The sequence below is a fragment of the Papaver somniferum genome, chromosome 5 (assembly GCF_003573695.1).
Source record: "Papaver somniferum cultivar HN1 chromosome 5, ASM357369v1, whole genome shotgun sequence".
NCBI lineage: Eukaryota > Viridiplantae > Streptophyta > Magnoliopsida > Ranunculales > Papaveraceae > Papaver > Papaver somniferum.
In genome coordinates this window covers 133,453,335-133,479,958 of record NC_039362.1, presented here as the reverse complement: position 1 = coordinate 133,479,958, position 26,624 = coordinate 133,453,335, and the positions used below count along the sequence as shown (strand labels likewise).

The 26,624-nt window shown below is 36.4% G+C and overlaps 1 protein-coding gene across 5 annotated transcripts; it reads left to right on the top strand.

The window, feature by feature from the left end:
* The first annotated feature begins 19,489 nt into the window (after positions 1-19,489).
* LOC113282777 (zinc-finger homeodomain protein 7-like) lies at positions 19,490-23,405 on the top strand. Of its 5 annotated transcripts, XM_026531857.1 has the most exons (5): positions 20,391-21,736; positions 21,824-22,108; positions 22,371-22,651; positions 22,755-22,819; positions 22,995-23,405. In XM_026531857.1, the coding sequence occupies exons 3-5, from the start codon at positions 22,513-22,515 to the stop codon at positions 23,274-23,276; spliced, it is 486 nt and encodes a 161-aa protein (XP_026387642.1). In that variant the 5' UTR covers positions 20,391-21,736; positions 21,824-22,108; positions 22,371-22,512; the 3' UTR covers positions 23,277-23,405. The 5 variants fall into 5 exon arrangements, with proteins under 5 accessions (XP_026387639.1, XP_026387641.1, XP_026387642.1 ...); XM_026531854.1 differs by lacking the exons at positions 20,391-21,736; positions 21,824-22,108 and adding an exon at positions 19,490-20,262; XM_026531856.1 differs by lacking the exons at positions 20,391-21,736; positions 21,824-22,108 and adding an exon at positions 19,490-20,266.
* The last annotated feature ends 3,219 nt before the right edge of the window (positions 23,406-26,624 follow it).

The following is a 26,624-nucleotide window of genomic DNA, read 5'->3' as shown; positions in this document are numbered from 1 at the left end:
TCTTAACTCATCTAAATTCAAGGTTTCTCATCTCCATTTTTAAGAGAATTCAAATAGGAAGAGAGTGCAAAAAGAATGACGTCAATCCGAGTTCGGACGAAGAAGTTACGGCCAAGACAAGTTTACCGAATATCGACGTCAAGTATGCATACGGGTTTGCAAACAAATTTTTTGTATCCTGGAGCAGTATGCAGACGGGGTTTGCGAACTTCAACCCCTGGATTTTGGTTTTAAATGATCTTATGCATACTTGGTATGTGTACCATGAAGTCCAAACATCCTGAACTAATGTTTTCAAACCTAAACATTTAAGAACCTTAAACACATATCAAGTTAGGTAGAAATGAACGATAAGCAAGGAACATGGATCATTATAAGTACTCAAACAAGTAATAAAAACATAAAACTTGCTCAAGTTTATAGACATACCTTTTTAGAAAAGTCCAATTGAATTCTATAGCCTTACCGAATATAATCTGTGTTCCCCAGTTGTTGTGCTTCGCTCACCGTATACATAACAGGGCATTTCTTAGTGAGCATGAACTTTCAACACAAACAAGTTGTGTTGAGGTGAACAATGTCTTGCTCACCATGGCACCAAGAAAGAGTTTCTTTCCAACAACTCTTAAATCTTGTAGTGTTAAGAAACACCCAAGGAACTATTTTTATAAGTCTATCAAAGAACTTCAAGAGAACCCAAAAAGATTTGTGTTTCTGATTTCTTGTTTTCCAACTTATAAAAAACAGTTTCTGCAGATAGTTTTTAGTACTGCGAAGGGGAACTCTTTTGATAAAAAGAGACGTCCTAGATTCTTCATAAAAGAAGACAATACTACTATCTTGATAGGAAGTATCAGGAATTGAGCAACGAATCAATTCATGCTTTGAGGTGATACACTCAGATAACTGAGATTTAAACTCCTCTTGTAATTCGTTTAGTTTATCACAACTAATTGGATTACGCAGAGGAGGAGCGTTGCTCTTAATGATTAGTAAATCAATATCAACCTCAACATGAATATTATTCATCAAAACTTGATTTAGCCTGTCAAGAGATTCTTGCACTTTCTGGAGGTATAACTCAACATCAAGAGATAATCTCTCAAGCTTCATTTCAAGCCCTGAAAACACTTCAAGGGATTTTAAACCTGGTGGAGGTTTAGATAGAATTTCTTCTACAGATTTTATTAAATCAGTCATGGAAGAGAATTCTGAAATCCCTGGATCTGATGGTGCATTTATTGAGATAACACTATTGTCCATAGAGTCAGATCGCTACAAACACAGACTTGTAAGGTCTTAAACGTGTTTGACTGCTCTGATACCAATTGAAAAAGCGGGGGTAAAACAACCAATATTTCGCTTAACAATCTGTATGGACAAACTCCAATATACATTCAAGAGAATCAACTAGACAGTCAGACTCAATCTAGATAAAAGTATATCAAAGAGTTTATATCTCAATCTCTCGATTTGATATATACTCAAGCAAATAAAAATATGCGAGTCTTTATTAAATACTAGTGAGATAACTTGGATGGTACCAAAGACCAATATCCAAGTGTCAATCAACTTAAATCAACAACCAAAAGGTCGGATATTATAATTGATTGAACAACGCACAACCTGTGATATTTCAATTATATAACAAAATATAATGCGGAAAAGAAATAACACAGACACCAGAATATTGTTAATGAGGAAACCGCAAATGCAGAAAAACCCCGGGACCTAGTCCAGATTGAACACACATTGTATCCAGCCGCTACAGACACTAGCCTACTCCAAACTAACTTCGGTCTGGACTGTAGTTGAACCCCAATCAATCTCACACTGATCCAAGGTACAATTATGCTCCTACGCCTCTGATCCCAGCAGGATGCTACGTACTTGATTCCCTTAGCTGATCTCACCCACAACTAAGAGTTGCTACGACCCAAAGTCGAAGACTTTAATAAACAAATATGTATCACAAAAAAAAGTCTACGGTAATAGATAAATCCGTCTCCCACGAATATACCTACGAGTTTTGTTCCGTCTTTTGATAAATCAAGGTGAACAGGAACCAATTGATAAACCAGACTTATATTTCCGAAAAACAGCCTAGTATTATCAATCACCTGACAATAATATTAATCGACGCAGCGAAAAAAGATACTGTGGAATCACAAACGATGAGACGAAGTGTTTGTGATTACTTTTCTATCTTGCCTATCGGAGATATAAATCTCGAGCCAATTATTACAATTATACTCGTAACGATAGAATCAGCAAGATCAGATCACATAACTACAAGAAAGTAGTATTGGTCTGGATTCACAATCCCAATGAAGTCTTTAAGTCGTTAACCTGGTTTAGAAGAAGAAACCAAAGGTTAAAGGAGAATCGACTCTAGCTATGCAACTAGTATCACACGTAAGGTGTGGGGATTAGGTTTCCCAGCTGCTAGAGTTCTCCCTTATATAGTCTTTCAAATCAGGGTTTGCAATCAATGTTAGCTTGGTAACAAAGCATTCAATATTCACCATTAGATGAAAAACTGATTAGATTCAATCTAATATTTCTCAACCGTTGGATCGAAAACTTAACTTGTTACACACAAATGAAATGTCCAATTTTGGGTTTACGAACCGTTCCCAAACATTAACGTTTGTTGGTTCAAAAATAGTTAACCAAATGGTTAGTCATATGATCACTTTCATATCCACCATATTCTTCTTCACCATAACTAGTTCAAATGACTCAAATGAACTAGTTAGAGAGTTGTTCAATTGCTTAGATATTATGTAACTACAGAAGACACAATCGAAGCAAAAACAGATTGATTCACTCAGAACCGGTTCATGAACTTTATAGCCACGGTTTGCAAAAGCATTCCTTAGTTTATATAAACATGAGTTCAAGAACAACCAGTTTTAGATATAACCTGCTCAAGTTCGCGGACAGGGTTCGCGGACTTAAGCTCACGGAAGGAGTTCATAAACTCCAGCAGAAATTCTCGGGTCGAGAACTTCCGCCAGTTCGCGGACTTGGCTCACGCCACATTCTGTTTCTCTTGATCAATGATTTAGTTTTTGATTGTTGTTGTAGTAATGAGGTTCAAACTCTCGGACTTGTGAAGATTAAATTTAAAGATTTAATAAAATTATATACAAAAATATTAACAAAGTGGGCGAGAGGTAACCAAGACACTAGAATCCACTATTACACATGAATGATGTCAAATATTTCATAACTCTAATTATCCTTTTAATCCTTTATTTCTTAATCCAAAAATAATCAAACATATTCTCAAAAATTAATTGTATCCCTTAAGCGTAGATTATCTAACCAAAGCACAACCTATCTAATTGAATCACAATTAATGAAGAAAATTATGTAAACTTTTAAGAACTCTGCAAAAGCAGTGATTGAGTAAATTATAATTAAATATTAGAGAAAATGAAATAGTTACCCATTGTTCATGTGTGAATATCTTCATCCATTGCCTTGGTTACGAGAGAATTAGCCGCTCATCATGTTGGAAAACCTCTCAAAGAATTTCATTGATGCTCAAAAATGGTTTACAAATGATGAGAATATGAGAAATACAATAAAACCAGAGAACTACGACCCTCAGTGACAAAATAAGACTACTGCAGTTGTGTCGCAAACGCTGTGGCAAATAAGACTGCCTGATGTACGACCCACACCTGTGAGTCTTTATTACTGTAGAAAAACGACTGCTAGTGCAGGTACGTTCTTCGTGTTCTTCATGTTCATCATCATCAGCAGCAGCAGAAACCGAGTTTAGGAAAACTCGAATTTCTTCTTCTCTGGCTCTCCTCAGCCCCCCCAGACTCTCGACACCCTTCTCTGTGATACCAGAAATCTATTTATACTCCTCAGCCTCATTTAATCACGCCATAACTCAAGATAATTCTCTCTTTACTCGGCTTAAAGAGAAAATATTTTTTGGATATTTCTTCCTTTAATTAGCTCTCCATGCGCTGAAATGATGTATAAACACTCCAAACATGATCTTAGACGCTGTAGAATTGATTCAACACTCTCCAAACACATGAGTACACGTCTAAATTTGATGTGATCGTGTGATATTCATTTCTTGAACGTGCTTCCTGATTTGTTGATGGCGATGATTCCAGCCAATTATGATCGATCCTAACACCCAAAATGTCTTCCTCTATCCATATCACAAATACCCATTGAAAATCAGAGGTTTAATCGAACTCTAACCCCTCCAAAAATCGATTGACCCAACTGCCAGTGAGAAGAAATATTTTCCCGCCTTTTTCCAAAATTTGAATTATGAGAAGAAAAGTGTCCTCCCCCTAATCCTGTACGGGTGTCCCTTTAGCAATTGGGGTGGAAATAGTAATTTTGGGGTGGAAATAGTAATTTTTCTGGGTTCCTCCGGTACATTTCTGGGACGCTTCCGGTGCATTTATGAGGTGCCTCCGGTACATTATCCTGGGGTGTAAAACACTACTTTTCGAGCTCATTTCGCCGCAAAGGCTTATTTCTCTAAAAACATCTACAAAAACACAAAATAACACAATAAGTACTTAATCGAGTCTAACAATACAGGATATTGAGAACAAAATAGACACATAAATGCGTCTATCAAATACCACCAAACTTATTATTTGCTAGTCCTCGAGCAAAACTAATAAAAAAATAAATAAAACCGAGTTAATCTCGGGAGGGTTTACCAGAGGTGTGCCCACAAAACCATTACTCCTAATTGGTCACAAGTATCCAAAGATCTATGAGGACATACATATTCTCAACCTATCTCCAAGTAAGTAGAATGCCAGAGAAATTAAAGGTGTCAGCTCTAAAGCTGACTGAAGAAAAGGGGAGACACATCCACACGACTGCTAGATAAATAGATATCCGCTACACAGCTAGATAAACATTGTAAGATGCGTCCGCTGCTTTACAGCTGGATAAGATTAGGAGAGAGATAAAAATGAGAGGGACATCTGCTACACAGCTGGACTAATTACGTGTGATGAGTTAAACCAGTGCTAGAAAGATCTTGTGCCAGATTGAAAGCAGACTAACAAAGCAACCAAAATGCATCTTTCTTCGACTCTCTCACAGTGCTCAGTAGAAATAACGTCTTCTTCGGTCTTTAACTGTTGATGATAAACTCTCGAACCTCATAGAACCTTGACAATTAACTCTTCTCTTCGATTTCTTGCTTGACTTATAAATTTCTTCTTCCTATGGCCTTATTGAACAAAAAGAACGTAATGATGTTTCTTTTCTTTTTTTTTTCATTTTTCACATTTTTTTTTTGAAAACAAAAAATTACAAGACAAAAATTTACATGGCCATGAGAGAAGGACTTTCAGAACTTGGATCTTTGCAACTTGTGATGTCTTGGTATCATGGATTCTAACAACTTATATCATTTGCTCTTATAACTTCAACTTTGATTTTTGAATTATTCTCTTCTATTGTTGCTTCTAAACCTAAAACGTCTTCAACTTTCTTCATAGATTTTGATGTCTCTCCTCTTGTTGATGATGATAAGTTTCTACTGAGAGAGAGTCGCAATCCAGTAACTAAGACTACATTGTGAGGTTGCTTTGTCTTTCTGTCATTTCCCTGACCTACTTGCCTTTCCATCATGAATGGTTAGGTCCATCACGGTTACCCTCTAAAAGGAACAAGTTCTCTCCTGAATTTCAAGGATCTCAATGTCTTTTTCTCTAATGTCTCAATAAGTTGTTATCTCTAGCATTCCAATTTCTATATTTTCGATGAGAAACAGTATGTAAACTTAGCTAACCGGATACCATGTGACGCTAGAAGTTTCAAAAGTGCAACTAAAAATTTTCTCCCAAACCCCCAAACTTAAATCTAACATTGTCCTCGATGTTCTAAAGATAAAATTAAAAGCATGAACAAGGAGAAATTGTTACCAATGAAGCAAAAGAGATAAGGAAAGATATTACCATGTCGCATGAATATTGGGTTACCTCCCAAGAAGTGCTAAGTTTAAAGTCTTCAGCCAGACTAAGCAAGGATTAGTCACCACGTAAAATCATATAGTAGTAGCCGGAATAACTGTGGGTCATCTGGATCAAAAAGTGTTACCCACAAGAAGAGGAAACTGCAACAGACCAAGAAGATACCGAACATACCCTTGCTTAAGACAACTACATCTAGTTGTGGTTCAGGTTCAGGCTCTATAAAAGGTTTTCATCGGTTGGATTTACTCAAAGCTAATATCCGGTTCAGGTATTAGAGTCTGGAAAAACTCAACTAAGAACTTAGAAGCACATAAAAACAACCCGAATAATTGGGGATCCTCTGAGTCAATTAGATTAGACTCACAAAGTTGACCATAGTAATGGTCATTCTTAAGAATATGTGTCGACCCTAATATCCTAAAGTAATTATGTTTAGTCTCAAAACTTAATATCCGACACATCTGAAAATCATATGTTCCCACAATTGGAAGAAAAGTTTTTGGTGGGAAAACAAAGTCAATCTTGGTATCATATCCTGGGTTAACCATATCAACCAGAGGATGGGTTTCTAACAACTGAGCTTCTCTATGGACATCATTAGGTTCAGGAAAACATGTATGAAGATAATCTTGTAATATGGTTGAGGCATAAATGTCAAGTCCTACACGAGGGAACTTTCTAAGAGTTAAAGCACATGGAGAATGATAATCACCCCCAAACTTAGAGTTTTATGTGTCTCTAGAAAGATTAGTCACAACTTCCCTAATTTCTAGGTCATCAGATTCCAGGAAATGGTCAATTGATTCTTCTAAGTCAGGTTCATCCTCACTCATCTCTACGAGTTCATCTTCTTCGTCTAAGACTATTGTTTCTAAATCGCTAGACTCTAAAACATTATTCTCAGAATAAACTCGTTCCTCTAAATCATTATCGGCTTTGTAAACAGGAAATACTACATCGTCTAAAACGAGGGTATCTCTAGTCAAATCCTCGTCCTTTTGAATAGGTGAATAATTATTAAAATTATTTGGATTTGAACTAGAAATAATATTATCATTGTAAAGCTCAATTGGAGTAACCATTTCCTGATCACTATTCCTACATAAGTATGATTCTCCATCAACACTATCCTCATCATAATAACATGAAAAAGATCGAACCTCATCAAAACAAGTAGTGCTACCAATTCTAACCTTGTCATCTTGATTATGAAAATAACTATCCTCATTTTTAAGGGTATTATTGGAAACACTATATTGGAAAGTAAGATTATTTCGAGCAAGTCTTTCGTTCGTCTCAGCCATCAGCTTGAGGGATTCCTCTATAGAAAGTTCACTCATTATTGTAGTTCTTTCGTCTAGAATTACACTATTCATCTCAGCTAACTTACGCGTCGACTCAGCTAACTCCCTGAGGGACTCTTCTAAAGGAGGAATAGGAACAGAGGGATCATAAAAAGGACTACTTTTCAATAGTTTGATTGTATCCTCTAGAGACGAAGAACTAGTACTATAATCTTCTTGCTTGTAAGACTGATGCATGTGTGGATAGTAATTGGGCTCACCAGGGTATGACCCATATCCTTTCAAATGATGGCGTTCCCAACCACTATTCCCAACATGGTCATAGAAAGGATGATGTCCATATTCAAATTCAGGTCGATAATCATTGTATTGGCTTCTATCATACCAGTTCGACATTCTTAATTGCAAGGGAATTTTACACAATCACAAACAAGGCTGACTCGACCAAATCAAACCTGTAAAATCTAGCAAACAACAAGCATGATGGCTCCACTTAGATTGTTTCTAAACCAGCTTCTAATCCTTCGAAAGGGAATTCGTTACAATTTAAGCAAACCCCTCTGGAATCAATCTGAGTCAAAGTAAGTTGAATTGAGGCGAGGGAAGCTCAGTGGAGCTTTGATACCCAAGGCCTCACCGCTATCACAAGGCCGCGCAGTCACGCATTCAACTCACATAAACCATCATGAACTTAAAAGTATGTTAAAAGAGTAACCAATATTTATCGAACGACTTTCCTACTAAGCTCGTTACCCTATAGGTCTCGTTTTAGTCAAAATTTTAAGCTTAGGTTCGCGTTTGGTTTCGTTTTCCTAAAGCGGGCAAGAAGGGAACGGTGATGAAATCCGAGTCCTTATCTTAATTTGGCCAGGCCTTACCCTTTACTAGGAAATTAAAACAACCGTATTCAAATCCTCAGCATATATTCACCTTAAGGCATACAATAAACCCGCTGACAGGGGATTCGCGGGTGTTTCGAAAGCTTACCTCCCGTACCAGACGGGCGAAGAACCGCTGACTCCTATGTCATGTGCGAACCCGAGGGGCCGAGACGATATTGTAATCGTCGTCCTTCCCTGCAAACAGTTTTATATTTAATGTACCCTTCCTTAGGGTTTAAAAAAAATAAGTTTCCAAGTCCAAAGTCCAAATAAAGTGCAAAAGAAAAGAAAAAAAAAATAATTACAAAAAATGGAAGGTCTCTAAAAAAAATAAAAAAAAAATTCTCTCTCTTTTTTTAAAAATTTTTTCTTTCGCTTTTTTCTTTATTTTTTTTTGCTTTGTCTTTTTTTCCTTCTCTTTTAGATTTAAGCTTTGATTCCAAGGTCTTTAGTATCCAACTTCAAACCTGTAATACAAAGACACAACCAAAGAGACGTAAAAAGAACAAATGGAATAATAAAAAATAATAAAAACCTAAAAATTCTACCTAAGCACAAATCCGCGTCGGCGGCGCCAAAATGATTTAGTTTTTGATTGTTGTTGTAGTAATGAGGTTCAAACTCTCGGACTTGTGAAGATTAAATTTAAATATTTAATAAAATTATATACAAAAATATTAACAAAGTGGGCGAGAGGTAACCAAGACACTAGAATCCACTATTACACATGAATGATGTCAAATATTTCATAACTCTAATTATCCTTTTAATCCTTTATTTCTTAATCCACAAATAATCAAACATATTCTCAAAAATTAATTGTATCCCTTAAGCATAGATTATCTAACCAAAGCATAACCTATCTAATTGAATCACAACTAATGAAGAAAATTATGTAAACTTTTAAGAACTCTGCAAAAGCAGTGATTGAGTGAATTATAATTAAATATTAGAGAAAATGAAATAGTTACCCATTGTTCATGTGTGAATAGCTTCATCCATTGCCTTGGTTACGAGAGAATTAGCCGCTCATCATGTTGGAAAACCTCTCAAAGAATTTCATTGATGCTCAAAAATGGTTTACAAATGATGAGAATATGAGAAATACAATAAAACCAGAGAACTACGACCCTCGGTGACAAAATAAGACTGCTGCAGCTGTGTTGCAAACGCTGTGGCAAATAAGACTGCCTGATGTACGACCCACACCCGTGGGTCGTTATTATTGTAGAAAAACGACTGCTGGTGCAGGTCCGTTCTTCGTGTTCTTCATGTTCATCATCATCAGCAGCAGCAAAAACCGAGTTTGGGAAAACTCGAATTTCTTCTTCTCTGTCTCTCCTCAGCCCCCCAGACTCTCGACACCCCTTCTCTGTGATACCAGAAATCTATTTATACTCCTCAGCCTCATTTAATCACGCCATAACTCAAGATAATTCTCTCTTTACTCGTCTTAAAGAGAAAATATTTTTTTGGATATTTTCTTCCTTTAATTAGCTCTCCACTCGCTGAAATGATGTATAAACACTCCAAACATGATCTTACACGCTGTAGAATTGATTCAACACTCTCCAAACACATGAGTACACATTTAAATTTGATGTGATCGTGTGATATTCATTTCTTGAACGTGCTTCCTGATTTCTTGATTGCGATGATTCCAGCCAATTATGATCGATCCTAACACCCAAAATGTCTTCCTCTATCCATATCACAAATACCCATTGAAAATCAGAGGTTTAATCGAATTCTAACCCCTCCAAAAATCGATCGACCCAACTGCCAGTGAGAAGAAATATTTTCCTGCCTTTTTCCAAAATTTGAATTATGAGAAGAAAAGTGTCCTCCCCCTAATCATGTGCGGGTGTCCCTTTAGAAATTGGGGTGGAAATAGTAATTTTGGGGAGGAAATAGTAATTTTTCTGGGTTCCTCCGGTACATTTCTGGGACGCTTCCGGTGCATTTCTGAGGTGCCTCCGGTACATTATCCTGGGGTGTAAAACGCTACTTTTCGAGCTCATTTCGCCGCAAAGGCTTATTTCTCTAAAAACATCTACAAAAACACAAAATAACACAATAAGTACTTAATCGAGTCTAACAATACAGAATATTGAGAACAAAATAGACACATAAATGCGTCTATCAATCAACAAAGTTCGTAAACTTTGGTTCAAGGAATAAGGACTTATACATATGTGTGTTTCCACAACAATGATTATATCCTACCAATGGTTATGTAATCTAAACTCTCATTTCAATCATTGAAACATTCTCAGAGGATGTTATATAGCCGTTATTCACAAACCATTTTTCTTCAGAGAAATTTCCAAAGTGATTGAAACATAACATGACTTTCATCACTAGGTAAAGATGAACTTGGCTAAAGCGAAAGCTTACCAACACATATTTCGAGAAATAGATAGGCGAGTTATACTCGGCTCTAAATAGAAAATGTGTATAAAGAAAGTCTATATATCAATACGAATTTTGTCTCAAGAGTAGGAGATAGAGTAGATAGTCTTTTGAGTGACAGATAAGTTCAAGTCTCCACAAACCTTTTAGTCGATGAAGATCCACAAGTTACTTGAGTAGTCCTTCGTCTTGTATGATGATTGCCATGGAGTCTTGAGCTCAACTACACTTTTCATCCTAGTCCGAGACCTTTAGCTATGTAGGCTAGAAATCAAGACTTATAGTTTTGATCACTAACATTGACAAACATGCTTGAGATAGCAACGCATCCGAGTTCGACCGAGCAATGCTCTAACAATCTCCCCCTTTGTCAATTTTAGTGGCAAAATTATTAATACATATGGAATACAAAAAATAAATAAATAAACTTTTGTATCTCTTATTCCACATGCCTAATCTTCAACATTACTCGAAATCTTCGTCACTTCCAAGTACTCCAATGATCCCAAAGGTTGTAAGTTTAGCATCATCGTTGTTGAAAATCCGTAGCTATAACAACAAGAAAACAATAGTTCTCAATCATTGTTATACAATGTCATAGTATCATTACACAACGTCAAAGTCCAATTATATCACAACTTCAACAACAATACTATGGTGATATGTACCACTCCCCCTTAGTCAATACTCCATCTCACATGGAAACCACTCCCTCTTACATAATGATCCGAAAACCATATGTATTTGTAGTGTGAACTACATATTAATTCTCCCCCTTTTTGTCAATAAAATTGTCAAAGGTACAAGTCTCCACATATCTTTTAATCGATGAAGATCCACCAGTTCCTTGAGTAGTCCTTCGTCTTGTATAATGATTGTTATGGAGTCTTGATCTCAACTACACTTTCTATCCTAGTCCGAGACCTTTAGCTATGTAGGCTAGAAATCAAGACTTATAGTTTTGATCACTAACATTGACAAACACGCTTGAGATAACAACGCATGCGAGTTCGACCGAGCAATGCTCTAACACCCCTGAAATGTTTTTTTTTTCACTCAAAAGCAAATATTTGCACCCCAAATTAAAAAATTTGGGTGGCAAAAATATTACGTGGAGAGATGATTTAGACATTTATCTATGAAATTTCATATAGTTTGTAGAAATACTACTTTTTGGCTCATACATTATCCCCAATGGTGTAAAGTTTTACTTTAAGATTTAAAAGTGGTTATAGCTAATTGAAAAACTAAACTAATATATTTTTTTCTATTGGCTAAACAATTAGTTAATTTGATGATATGGAGGTCATTCCGATCTAGATAAGACTTGCTTGAAGAGTTTTGTATTTATTTTGTCATCTTTTCTATTTTGTAGGACCTATTATTGGAAATGTATTTATATCAAATATGGATCTAAAATCCTATGTGGCATGGAAAAATAAAATTTTCACCTTCTATTCGAGATGCTCTTATATTGAACCATATTACTAAGGCGGTAGGGATTGAACTTTGAGGGTTGCATGTAATTTAAATATCCTAAATGTAGATAGGGAGACTTAATAAATAGTAAAAAAACGTATTACATAATAAACCTAAATCGAACAATTATAACTCTTCTCCTTCATATTCATGATCAAGATGATGAACTCAAAAATAAACAAAAAAATAGAAAAATAATTTTGGTTAGGTAAGAACTGGGAAACTCACTTTTTTTTTTCTCTTTTGTTAGGGTTTCTCTGAAACATTGGGTTTTGTAACAATTATATCTGTTACAAACACACTGCTCTATACCTTTTCTTCTTTTTAATAAACTTTTGGGCTATAAACAAATCTTTTGATCAAGTGATTAATATGAGGAGCTAATTACTGAGGCAATGGAGGAAACTATTTTTCCAACAAAAAGTGGTATATTCTTATTTATTTAATTGTTGCAATTATTTTTATGATTATCTGCTTTGATTGAAAATTGTTTGAATGATTTTTGTTGAGCAATTATTATTTTTTTTGATAAATCATACTTGGCCCTAGGTTTTTAATGGTCTATGCTTTCATTTTACACTTGTTATTCCAAGAATCTACTTGGTGCAGTATTTTAGAATCAAATTAAACGCAAAAATTGCATGATTAAAGTTATTGGATTTGAACTTGGAGAATAGTGGAATCTTAACCTCAGTGTTCTCTAATATTGATATCATCTTTGATTGAGTTTGCTATAATTATTAGCGAGTTTTCAATTTTAGTTCTTGAATTTAAGTCCAAAATCATCCTTGACAAGTCTGAGAAACGAATTTTTTCTTGTCACTATCTACAATCACATCAGTTAAGGCTTAGTTCAAGAGGAACACGTCTGTGTATGTACCTAAATGGGTAAGTTTTGTATATCTTCCCTTTGATGCAATAAAATGGATGATTGTGCCATGTTCTAAGTGTTCTTGGTTGACTGATTATATTAGTGAATGTATGGCAATGTTTGAATGATTTATGGCGAGCATTTGAGAAGTAATGAGAAGAAGAAAGAAGGCTAAAGGCTTCCGCTGCAAAATTGTATAGTTGGCTATTTACATTGCTGCAAACTTATAAGGTTGAAGTACGAGTGGGTGAAGCTTGATTCACTGAATCACTATGCTATCCTATTACACTTGTGTTATCCGATAATTTTTTTCTCCGAGTAAACCTCCAGATTGCCTGGGGGAAAGGATAGATCACGAGTATGGGGCTGTGAACGTGGAATCTGATTATAGCACAAGAGGCTAGTTAAGGGGGCGAGGTTTTTCTTTCATCTTTCCTTCATAATCTATGTTTTGTTTGTCCAAATCTTTGTCACAATAGGTAAATCTTGCGATTTTCGTCTATAACCTTGTCCTTTCATAAGTTTTAATGTTTGATCTTGATTCTAATTTTTTTGATAGAAAATCCAATCTATATGCTTTAGTAATTTTATATGGAGTTAAAATCTAGGGTTAGCAATTTTGGGTCTTGATTCAATTGATTCAAGAGGTCTCAATCAGGTTTCTTTGTTATTTGGATTGAATTTCATTGTCTGGGCTTTAAGTCCTTACGTTATTTCCGTACATCTTTGGTGTATTTGATCCCCTCTTTTGTTCTGAGAGTTTTTCCTATTCTAATTAACTGTCGGTGCTAGTGCTCCTAATTAACTTTGTTGGTCCAGTTCTTGTCTCAAACTCTAAAATTGAGATCTTTGTTGCACTACAATTAGGAATTGGATAATTTCCCTCTTTGTTGTGTTTCTCTTCCAGAAATGGGATTGTCTTAAATTTTAATCATGTTTGAATTATTTCAGGAGTATGTAATCTCTTTTGAAATTGTGATCTGGATCAAATAGGAAACTTGTGAGCTATTTTCTATTAGAGTTGTGTAATTTCTCCGAAATTGTGATAATGTTCTTAGCTCAGTTATGAAAGTTCCTTTGAAAATATAAATTGGGACTGTGTATTTTCTATTGAAATTGTGGTAATTACCAAAGGATTTATGTGGGTTTTATTCGATTGTGTAATTTCTTTTGAATTATGATAGTAAACAAAAGGAATTATGAGAGTGTTATCTATAATTTAAGATTGTATAACTTCCTTGAAGTTGTGATTATGATGTTTCTGCTTGTTATTATGCCGGTTATCTTGAAAATCTAGGCTATATTTTTAATCAATCCCTGCCATTATGCCTTTGACCCCTAATTATCCAACCTGTCATATACCCTGGTGTTCTTATGGCGTTCTGTGGTTTAATGATTTTGATGATTTGTACTGGACTTGATTATATAGAATAAGCACTATCAATGTACTCCAAAACTTTGGGACTCTTTTTTGTATCTCTTAACTCTCCTTAACTTCTCATTTAAAGTTTTTGTTTAATGTTCAGTAATCTTAGATTTCTTTTTCATTGTGTGTAACCTTCTCGAGTGATTAATTTCAATGTTCCATGTTTTTCAAACCTTGTCGGTGTCGTTGTTTACTTCTTAGAAGTCTTTGTTTAATTGTTAAAATCCAATTTAACTCAAACCTCTTAGCGCTTCTTATTGTACGTGCCGAATATGAATAAATTATTTTCGCAGTCTCTAAACCATGCTCCTATGATCTGACTAACCCATAGGTAAGTCCATTCAAAATACCTTAGTCTTATCAAAACTATCTCATATAATTGCAGTTTTTATTTATATTGCTCAGCTTGATCCTGTCTCAAGCATTCGATCCTATATCAAACATTGTTCAATATTTAAGCTGTATCTAGTAATTAAAAGTATCTTCAAGCACTATTCAATTTTAATCTGTCTCCAGTAAATGAATGTCTTTGTGTAAAACTTTAATTTTTGAAGTCTGATTTTTCTTTGTAATTGCTACTGTAACTTTACAAGCTGCTGCAATCTCAAACCCACTCATCTGGCAAGCCGCCCATTAACCCATTCAATTCACCAACCTTAAACCATTCCCATGTTCCACCACCAGCTGCCACAAATAGTCATTCAGCTCCCACAAATAATCCCTCTTTTCACCCCGTTTCCTCCTTCAGCCACAATAAACATTCTGGCATGGAACTGTCAAGGAATTAACCAACCACCAACGATACAACACCTAAGAAATCTAATATCTGCACATAAACCCAAAATTTTATTCCTCTCTGAAACGTTAGCTAATGGAAATCATATGATGGGCCTTGCGCAATCACTGAAATTCCAAAACCACTATACCGTTCCTAAAATTGGCAGACGATGAGGATTATACCTAATATGGAGTAACAACAATTAATATCCAAGTAACTCTACACACCCAGAGCTACATACATGTAATAATCACCCCCCAGCCCCTGAACAACCTTGGATATTCTCTGGCATTTATGGCCCGCCACACCCGGTAGCAAGAACAGATTTCTGGCAAACTTTTTCATCAATATTCCCCAACATAACCCCAACTACTCCATGGCTTTTGATGGGAGGCTTAAACGAAATAATGGATCAATCAGTAAAAAAAATAGGTAGACAAGTAACCTACGGTCAAACCCAACCTTTTCTCACAATGGTAGATCAGATAGGCTTTATCGACCTGGGATTTCGAGGCGACCCATTCACTTGGACCAACAATCAAATGGGGCAAGATAACATTATGGAGCGCCTAGATAGAGCCTTGGCAACTCAAGATTGGAGTACTGCAAATCCTCATGCTGGAGTTACTCACCTTCCAAGAATCGCCTCAGACCACGCACCAATTTTGCTGCAAACTAAAGCAGTGGAAGGGGGCAAAAAACTACAAATTCGAGTATCTTTGGTTATCTAACCCTCAACTCAGACAAGTGGTAGAAACTGCATGGATTCAACAAAATGATACATAATCTTCACTCGACCTACAATTAAAGCTTATCACAACCAGCCAAACTCTTTCGGATTGGAATAAGCAAATACGGCCACTTCCCTACAATGATTAAAAAATCAACGACGCAAATAAAAATTGCCCAGCACCATTGCGCAACTACTCAGGGAAATGAGGTACAATACTGGTTGCAATAAGAAAATCAATTAAGAAATCACCACACAACCCTACTCCAATGTCATGTAACTTACTAGCAACAAAGATCCAGAATTCAGTGGCTACAATCAGGTGACAACAAAACAACTTTCTTCCACACCAAAGCAACCATTCATCGGAGTCATAACAACATTCAACAACTACAGGACTCGCAAGATAACTGTATTAGCAACAAAGATGAAGTGGTAAAGTTGCTACTGAACCACCACAGCGACCTTTATACGACCCCCAGCACAATAATCGATGAAGATCTCTTTGTGGAAATCAACTCCAGACTGACACCCACGCAATGTGACTCGCCCACTGCATAAGTAAAGCCAACGGAAATCAAGCAAGCACTCTTTTCTATAAACTCTGAAAGTTCCCCTGGTCCTGATGGATATACTAGTAAGTTCTTCAAAACCTTTTGGGAAACTACACACACAATTAATTGCTATGGTCCGCAGTTTTTTCAACTCTCTCAACATTCACCCACTCATGAACTATACAAATATTACCTTAATCCCAAAAGTAGAACATCCTTCAAAACCATCACAATTTAGACCTATAGGACTTTGCAACGTTACATATAAGATCATTTCCAAAATTTTAGTCAACAGAATTCGACCGTTGCTTCCATTTTTGATAAGACCTTATCAGAGTGCTTTTGTTCCCCAAAGATTGATACATAATAATATTGCAATCGCGGGAGAATTATTTCATCATATCAGAACCTCGAGCCGAACAAAAGATCCAAAAATAGCACTAAAATTGGATATTCAGAAAGCTTACGATATTTTAGACTGGGGCTTCATCAAAACAACGCTCATTAGACTTGGATTCCAACAATTTTTGTGGACTACATAATGCTATGCATCACCACGGTCACATATTCAATCAACATCAATGGTACACCGCACAGCTATATTACTCCGACAAGAGACATTATACAGGGCAACCCTCTTTCCTCTTATGTTTTCATAATTTGTGCGAAATTATCTCCACCAACCTAGGGAACTTGGAAATCCGCAAAAGCATAGGGGGATTACGCATATCTCAAAAGGCGCCACCAATCTTGCATCTGATGTATTCAGACGACTTAATCATAACATTTAAAGCATCTACGGAAAGAAACAATCATCTAAAGAACCTGTTGCAATCCTACAGTTCATCAGCAGGGCAGGTGATTAATACTTCAAAATCAATAATCATCCACCACCCAAGATTGAAGCATCATAAGGTAGACAATCTACAACAACTTTTCGGAATGCCAACAACATCAGATCCCTTAATTTATCTAGGGGTCCAATTCAAGATGGGAAGAACCTCTCGTCACATCTTCGAGCCCCTCCTCCAATGATTAGCACGAAAAGCGAAAGGATGGATGACCAAATTCCCAACGAATGTCGGAAGGTTAGTTCTCATAAAAAATTCTCTCACACCCACCGCAAATCATATTATGCAAACTCAACTTTTACCTACAACTGTCCATCAACAAATAAACTGAATCACAAGAAACTTCTTTTGGGGGCATGACTCATCAGTTAGGAAACTTCATACTTTGGGGGGTGATAAATTAACAAAGCCAATAACAGAGGGAGGGCTAGGCATAAAGAAAAGTAGCGAACACAACCACGCTCTACTCTTGAAGAGAATTTGGAGCTTGCATGATCAGAAAGACTCCATATACACAAGCCTATGTAACGAGAATACCTAAATAACCAGCCAATTCTTCAAGGAACCATCACCATTGCACCTTCAGCTAGCCCACAATGGAAAAAACTGGCATCCCTCATACCGACAGTCAAGAAACATACTTTCTACCAAATAGGAAACGGTTTGACAACCCCTATTGAGGCTAACTGGATCCCTCATTCTACAAACCTAGATCTAACACAATGCCACCTTATCCAGATGGTAGCAGAAATCATTGATCCTATTCTCATAACTGGATCCATGACAAACTAAACACCCTCCCCATCCATGCTTCACAAAGAATTAGGAATATTCACCTCCCTCTAAGCGACAACGAGGATAAGATCATCTGGCCGCACTCCCAATCTGGCAAATACACTACTTCCTCTGGTTACAAATGCTTAACCCAAGAAGCAGTACAACATCAACAGAACCCCCTTCCAGCAACCAAATTTCTTTGGACCTTACCATGTCCACCAAACATTAGGCTTTTCTTGTGGAAAGCAATTAATGAAGGCCTATCGACCTTCACTATCTTAAACAAAATCCATCTTGTCAACTCGAACCTATGCCCTCGTTGTAATTACGATATAGAATCAGCTGATCACTTACTCTTATGCTGCCCCAGAGCGATTACAACCTGGAACACCTTACTCCATCAACTCACAAACACCCAAAATACCTCCACTACAATCCCAAACACAATTACACCTCAAACAACCATCTCCCAACTCCTACAACAACAAGCCCCTCCCGCAGTCATCACCTCTTTTTGTTATATTTTCTGATCACTCTGGATGACTAGAAACGATTTTGTCTACCGCCAAAAACAGGAAACATCAAATGACATTTTACTTTCAACCCTAAAGCAACAACAAGAATACATATGGGCTCAAGAATCCCTACCACCAATCCTTCCGGGCGACTGCCCAACGTTCGTCCCCTCAAGAGGAAACAGAACAACAACAACAGTAATGGTAGGATGGTCCTCCCCCATCTTGGATTGGATAAAAATCAATACAGATGGCGCCGCCAGAGGACACCCAGGAATTGCAGAGGCGGGCTTCATTTGCAGGAATTCAAAAGCAAAAGTCATCATGGCTCTCGCGCAACCACTAGGAATTACTATTGCATTAATTGCAGAAACCTGGTCGTTGCTGCTAGCCACAAGAACCGTGACAGAGAGACAATGGATGAAAGTTCTTTTTGAGACAGATTCTGAAAATCTAATGCGCTTTGTTACCTCACCTACAGCACCACCGTGGTATTTACAGAGAATGATAGCAGAAATAAAACATCATATCAATCATATACCACACACATCCATCCTACACAACTACATGGAAGGAAATCAAGCAGCAGATGGATTTGCCAATCACGCAGCGGATGAAAGCCAGCCAGGGAATCTTGAAACCAAAATATTGAAACATGCAATCCCAAATTTCATTAATCAAATTGTACTCAACGACTCCATGGGTACTAGATACCCTCGTCTAAAACAGTATGAAACTATTCTTTTTGAAAATTGTTTTTAAAAATCCTACCAAACATGCCCTTATTCGTCTAAAACGGTATGAAACTATTCTTTTGAAAATTGTTTTTAAAAATCCTACCAAACATGCCCTTGTTCTTTTTTTTTGTATCCTATTCTTGAGTTTACTATATTCTCTTTCATTCTTTTCTTTCCGTTTCCTCAAGAATAAAATCTTCATCAAAAACCCTTTCTTTCTCTTTCTTCTTCTCTCTCGTCCGGTGAATATGCAATTCACAGCAGCATCAACGTCTGGACAAGGGAAAATGGGAAGTCATTATGAGATGATTATGGTGATGCTCGGAAGTCAAGATGGGTATCGGCAAATCGGGAATGTCTTTGATGTAGACATTCAACAGATTTCTAATCCAATCTCCCTTTTTTTCAATTTCAATTGTAATACCTATTTTGGTGTTACTTTTAGGAATTCCTAACCCCCTTCACACATTCAAATCTGGAAATACTCCTTTCCGCCTTGAATTAAATAAGCTGAACTCTGAAAATTAAGTTCACAACAGCTTCCACTTTGTAAACCAAATCAAGGTTGAATAAAAAGTCATTCACATTAAAGTTGAGTTGATTGTCCGTCAGGAAATAGAAATCAGTTCTTGGAATCTCCAAATTCATTTAGATACAATCAAAACAGGTTAACATTTCTCAATCCTTCTTCCGTTTCCATCACACGAAAAGCAGACATATTCAGATTAATTACTGGTTAGAAGACGACGGGTATCGGGTTTCTGCAGACATATTCAGATTAATTACTACTCCTCCACATTGGGCTTCCAAGCATAAAATCTCCCCAAGCCTAATCTTTGCTTTTTTGCTACCCTTTATGAAAATTTGCTTCCCCTAAGTTTAGTTTCTAGATTCGCCACTGGGTATCGGGGTTTCTCAGTCTGGTTCTTCCTCTTTGAAGCTTCTTCTTTCATACTTGCACTTGTGAGTAAGTTCTTTCCCGGCTCTTTTCTGTATTTTTTTATTATTTTTTTTTTCTTTAAAGGCTGTCATACAATGATTCATTAACACTTGGAATTGATGGATATTATTCGTTCTAGCTTAATATCCATTTATTTGATCCGATTTGAAACACTTTAACATTTGTATACAATAGGGATTAGCTGATTTAGAGAAGGTATGGAATTCATTGTTCTCTTCATATAAGTCCAAATAGGGCTAGTTTACTTCTTACCAGTATTTAGGAGGTGGAATTATACCACCATCATAATTACTACTCGGTAGTAATTATGATGGTGGTATAATTGGAATGAGAACAATTCATAATCAAGAATCATGGGGGTGAGGTAATTCCCGGTGACACATTCTTGAGTTGAAGAAGTATTTGACATCACTCAGAATTTTGGAATCCAAATGTTACTGAAATGTAACAGGAGGTGGTTTTCCAAAGGTGCTACGAGAGAAATTTGTGCTTCTTACGCGGTGGTACTGTATTAGGTGGAGCTTGTGTGAGAATCAGAAAGGAGGTTGATTCTAGTTCTTCAATGCCTGAATATGTATGTGTCTGGAGCATATAAGTGAGAAGAAGCTAGATGATGCGTTTGCGAAACTTAAAGTCTGTGAACGTTGAGTTTGTAGAAAGGAGTTTGTAGAATTTTAATTATACGTAAGGTATAGTGGAGGTGTGTCCTGTTGGGATGTGTATGCATTCATTTGAATGTGTGGGAATACTTTTTCGAACGTATCCATGGAGATTCTTTATTGATCTTTATGACGACTAATCAAGTAGAGTGTGGTAGTACGCCATTATAGTTGGTAGAGTTGTGTTAAGGTAGTGCAAAAGACTATGGTGATAGAAAACCTAGAGCAGACTGACAATAAGGTCACACGAGTTAAGATTGATTAACTGTGGGATTCAATTTGTTGAATCTATGAAGAAGTGGTGTCAGTTCACGCATAGTAAGGCACTAATTTCCAGTGATAAATAAATCTATAGGTGGGAGAAGACATGGTGCATGTTACCTAAAAAGTTTTTAGGTAAAGTTTTGTGAGCTGGTGTAAAAATGGTGTCAACTCAATTATGGTTTACCAATAATGTTGTCATCAAGTTTTATTCATGGAAGACGTTAAGTGAAATCTTTGTTTATCCCAACAAAGAGACTTCAATTCTGGTGGGGGATGGTAAAAACGGGTATGTGCAAATTTATTTCATAAGTGATTTCTATCTTAATTATATATAAATCAGGTGGAGATTCAAAGTGATGAATCTCGGGAACAACGAAAAGATGATTTTCTGATGAACAAAGAAATTCCAATGACGTAAGGTCTCCGTTAAAATTGGAGAACTTTGCAGCGGAAAGAAAGTCGTTGGGTGTTCAAATGTTTAAAGCAAGAAACTCCGAGTAAGGCTTACGGCGTAATTAAGAAGATTGATAGTCGAGGGTTATGCACAAGGAAGGTATTGCTTAAAAAGATTCTCTCCAATGGTAAGAATACATGAATCAATACCTTGTTAACTATGTGGTGGTCTGTGACTGTGCACAAGTCAGAAGACATCTTCTTATATGGTACTCATTTATGGAGTAAGAAAATTCAGCTCAAAGGTGATGTTGTTGCAAACAAAGGAGTATGTATCAAGGTAATGAAATTATCGTATAGGCGATGGTTCACTGTGTGATGAGGAGTACGACTCAAGAGAAGATATGATCGTAGATCAAGATTCAAGGTGAGATGATCACGGGTAAAGCAAGACTTGTGGTAGAGATGGGCTCAAACTTTGTGCAATGCGTAATTGGAGCCATGCTTAATATACTTTGATGCATACATGATGGTTAGATTCTTGAAATCTGACATGAAGGGTTCGCTTAATATAAACTAACAAGTGGTGATTCTTCTATAAATGGATTATATGCTTATTGCTGCCAAGAGCATGTGGATATTGAGAAATTGGAGTCTCAATTAATATAGAATTTGAGATGAAGAATTTGTTCGCTTAATATAAACTAACATGGATTACATGCTTCTTTCTTTGTTTATTTTTCTGTAGAAACTTACAGCGATATAATTGATGCTATTTCTGCTATCTCTTGCAGGTGTGACAAGTTCTTTATCGACCATTCAAATATTAGACCAGCCAGCCACAACAACTTTCCTGTGTTTGTTTAGTTTCTCAAGCGATGGAGTCGAAACGTGAAAGTCCCCCTTTTGGCAGTGGTGACAAGTTCTACTGTCTCGATGGGAGCTGATAGTGAGCTGCATCAGGAAATAATTACGCTTGTGGAGTCCAAGTTGGGAGAGCCACTGAGAGAGGATGGACCCATTCTTGGAATGGAATTTGATCCATTGCTTCTTGGTGCCTTCGGCGCGCCTACAGGTAATTCTTCTTTTTCTTCCTCTCGCTTTTCTGTTTGTCCAATTCTGTAAGTAATGAAGTTGAAAGGAAAGAGTAAAAACCGAAAACCCTCTTTTTGGTTCAGTTTCAAATGTGAAAGTTGGTGGCGGTGGCGGTCGTTCTACTGTCTCGATGGGTGGTCCTTCACTGGTATGAATTCTACTCATATGATTATGTATATAGTTGTTGATTCTAGGTGGTGTTGATGGTAATACTTATATGAAACATAAAGAGGTATAAATATTAATTGTGTGAGTAGATGGTTTATACATAGAATCTAATAAAGTTTCCCTTAAGATAGAAACACTAATATGGTTTCTTGCAGACATCACAATTCATACCAATACCAGTGTGCTTGGGTGGAAAACTTCGGAATCCCAAAAAAGGAGAGACCTCACATACCGGGAAGAAACCCAAGCTTGATCATGATGCTGGTGCTTATGGAGAATGCTCGAGGAACCATGCTGTAGAGATTGGTGAATATGTGTTAGATGGTTGTCTTGAGTTTATGGCTGGTGGTGAGGAAGGAACAATCGCATCACTTCAGTGTGCAGCCTGTAACTGTCACAGACGCTTTCACAGGTATATAGCACCTGCTCCCTTGTAAGTCCTAAAGCATTACTTCTTCAAGATCTTTGTGTTGTTATGAATCCAGGTGTGTTTGTTGGGACACCCACCTTATTTCTTTATAACTTGTCTAAACTACTATCTAGCTGTATTGCCTAATTCAGTATCTCCTTTTATCAGATGTTTTCCTTTTTAGTTTATGTTTCTTTGTTTAGCTAAAACTAAAAGCTATTTAAGCTTCTACTGTAGAACTAAATTGATTATCAGTTAATACAACTATTTCAAAGTGGTATAGTTCCCAATCAAAGGATTAAGGTTGCTGATCTCCAATTAACCAATCAATATTTGTGTTTGCTGTAGTAGTTTCCTAAGATCAGAGCATTCAATCTGAGACCACTCTTCCCATCCATCTATTCTCCATATCCATAATAATAATTTAAAAAAACTTGAAGATGTCAGTGAAAAGTTTAGAGGAGCATATTGCGGCACTTAGGCCAAGCACTATGGTGCATGTTTTCTCTTCCCTAAATGTGTGGAAAAACCTAAAAAACCAAGTTCTATGGTCTCCCATATCCCTACTTAGAAGGGATATTTCTTTCCTACATTTCAAAGTGGATCGGATCTGATCCAGGTAGTAGGGAAGGGGAATGATACGGAAACTCAGTTTCCATGTAAAGTTATGCTTTACCGAAACTCAGTATCTGTTTGGTAGTTGAAATGGAAATTGAGTTTCCGTGGCATATTATACGGAAATTGAGTTTCCGTTTTCGTAAATTTATTTGTTTGACATTTTTCTGCTTACACTTCTCTCACACCCGATCTTAACTATCCATTATTCACAATGGCTCTATCTTCTCCACCGTCGGATCCAACGGTTATTTTTTCAAAAACTTATCAAAAATCCTCTATAAATACAACTCTAGTTCTCTATTCACTCTAAATCCTCTTCTTACATCTTGTTTTTTCCACTCAAATCTCTCAGATTATCCCTTTTGTGCTCATCAAAATGTCGCAAGCTCAAAAACAAAGAAGCAAACATAGAGCGAGCCTAGCTTGGAAGATGTTCATATTGTTACCGCGTTTTGTAGTCTAGATGAAAGTAGTTTTGAAGATAAGAATAAGTTTTATTAAACCGTTTTCGTAAAAATTTTAGAAGCTTGTGGTAGGAATCCACATAAACGTACTGTAAAAAAGTGATCGTAATAGGTTTAGCATAATCAGATCGAAAGTGGATAAATTTTATGAATGTATTGCAAGAGTCACTGCAAGTAATCCGGGCTTGGACTCTAATAACCGGGTATGTTATCTAAATATGATCACTATAGTTGTTGTATATATTGCTTGTAAATAATTTAATTTATGTGTATCTTATTATGGTATGTTTATATTGATGTAGACTGTATTGGCGAGAAGCTGTTATATTGAAATACACAAAAAAAAATATTTTCTCGCGATGTTGAGTATGAGATGCTTAAAGATGTTGTAAATGTACAAGACGATGAAGATGAAGATATGGATCAGGATACGTGTCCTCTCTCATCTCAATATCCAGGAAATATCTCAAATATGTTTTCTACTCAAACCCCATCTTCTCAGAATCCTCAAGAAGGATTCTAAAAGATGTTGATCTTCAAGCGAATTTGTTGAAACTCCATTTGCAAATCAATTTCCAAACGCTTTTAATGTCCCTTACAGTATCCCTTTTCCACAAAGATATACTCCTAGTACTGACCCAACTACAACACTTAGGAACGTCATCTGGTGGATTTAAACATGATAAACGCAAGTCAAGAGCTGCGAAAAAAGTCACAATTACTAAAAAGGGCTCTGGACCAAGCACACCCGCTACACCCTCATCGCAAGATCCCAAACGAGCGGTGCAGGCACTAAAATTGTTAATTATCTAAAAGAATCCCGAATGATAGTCGCACCTCGTCAGCAACAATAAAACCAAATTATGGAAAGGTTGCTAGAAACAACACATTGAACATAATTGAGAGAGACATGAAAAGGAAATAATGCAAATGGATCTCGAGTCACTGGCTTCAAATGCAAAAATATACTTTGCATTGAAACAGAAAGCTATGTTGGATAAGCTATATTGGATAAACATAATTGAGAGGCAAGGACATAATCAGTTTCATTTTAATTAAAAATTTGTTAGTTATTGATTTTAGATTTTTATTCTAAATAGCTTAGTTTCATTGTTTTGTTATTTAAGTAATGTCGTGTTTCAGTTCCAATAATGTAGTTTCTGTTTTCTCAGTAGTATGAATTGTTATATTTTTTGTTCCGATAATTTGAATTTTATTTTGAACTACCATCGGCTACATTCTAACGGCTACTTTCAATGCCTATTATAAATTGTCATAAGCTTCCTCATACCTCTAAATACAAACACCTACTTTCATACAATTTGCAAGGCTCCTAATCTTCTCTTTCTAACCCTCTTCATACCTATAAATACAAACACAAGCATGCGATCATTTGATCCAATTGAAGATTTGGCCATCATCAAAGCATGGTATACCGAAAGTCGAGTTGTAGATCTCTCCCCTGTAACGCCAGAGCCCGAAATCTTTTGGGAGAAAATATATAACCAATATAGGCGAGATTATGGGAATCCAAAGAGAATAAGTCTTCAACAAATTCATGACAGATACCAAATTATCCGGAAAGACGTATGCAATTTTATAGCTATGCAACAACATATATTCAACGCCAGTCATAGTAGCTTGTCACCTCAACAATTTGTAAGTATTTTAGAATTATTTTCGAAGAAAGCTAAATTCATTGATTTTCCATCATAACAATAAGTATATTGTGTTGTTTTGTTGTAGCACGAACTCGTTAAAGCGCACTATTTGGAGGAAAATGGGGAAGCATTCACATTTGATGAAAGCTATAATTTTATGGTATCCAAAATCCCAGAGTATGAATTGCCAGACAATTCCTCAGGTTCATCCAATGACGATGAAAGTTTCAAAAATGTTTGTGTAGATTTTGTGGGTAAATCTCTACGTAAGCCCTCATGAGACTATAACTCGTCCACTAGGGTCACCTAGGGGTTTAAAGGATTGTTACACGTGTTAAGTGCAACCGTGATTACTACGAAAATTTGTTAGAGCATTGCTCGGTCAAACTCTCATACGTTGCTATCTCAAGCATGTTTGTCAATGTTAGTGATCAAAACTATAAGTCTTGATTTCTAGTCTACTATATCTAAGGTCTCGGACTAGGATAGAAAGTGTAATTGAGCTCAAGAACTCCATGGAAATCATCGTACAATACGAATGACTACTCAAGGAACCGGTGGATCTTCATCGACTAAAAGGTATGTGGAGACTTTAACTTATCTATCACTCAAAAGTATATTTATCTCCTGTCT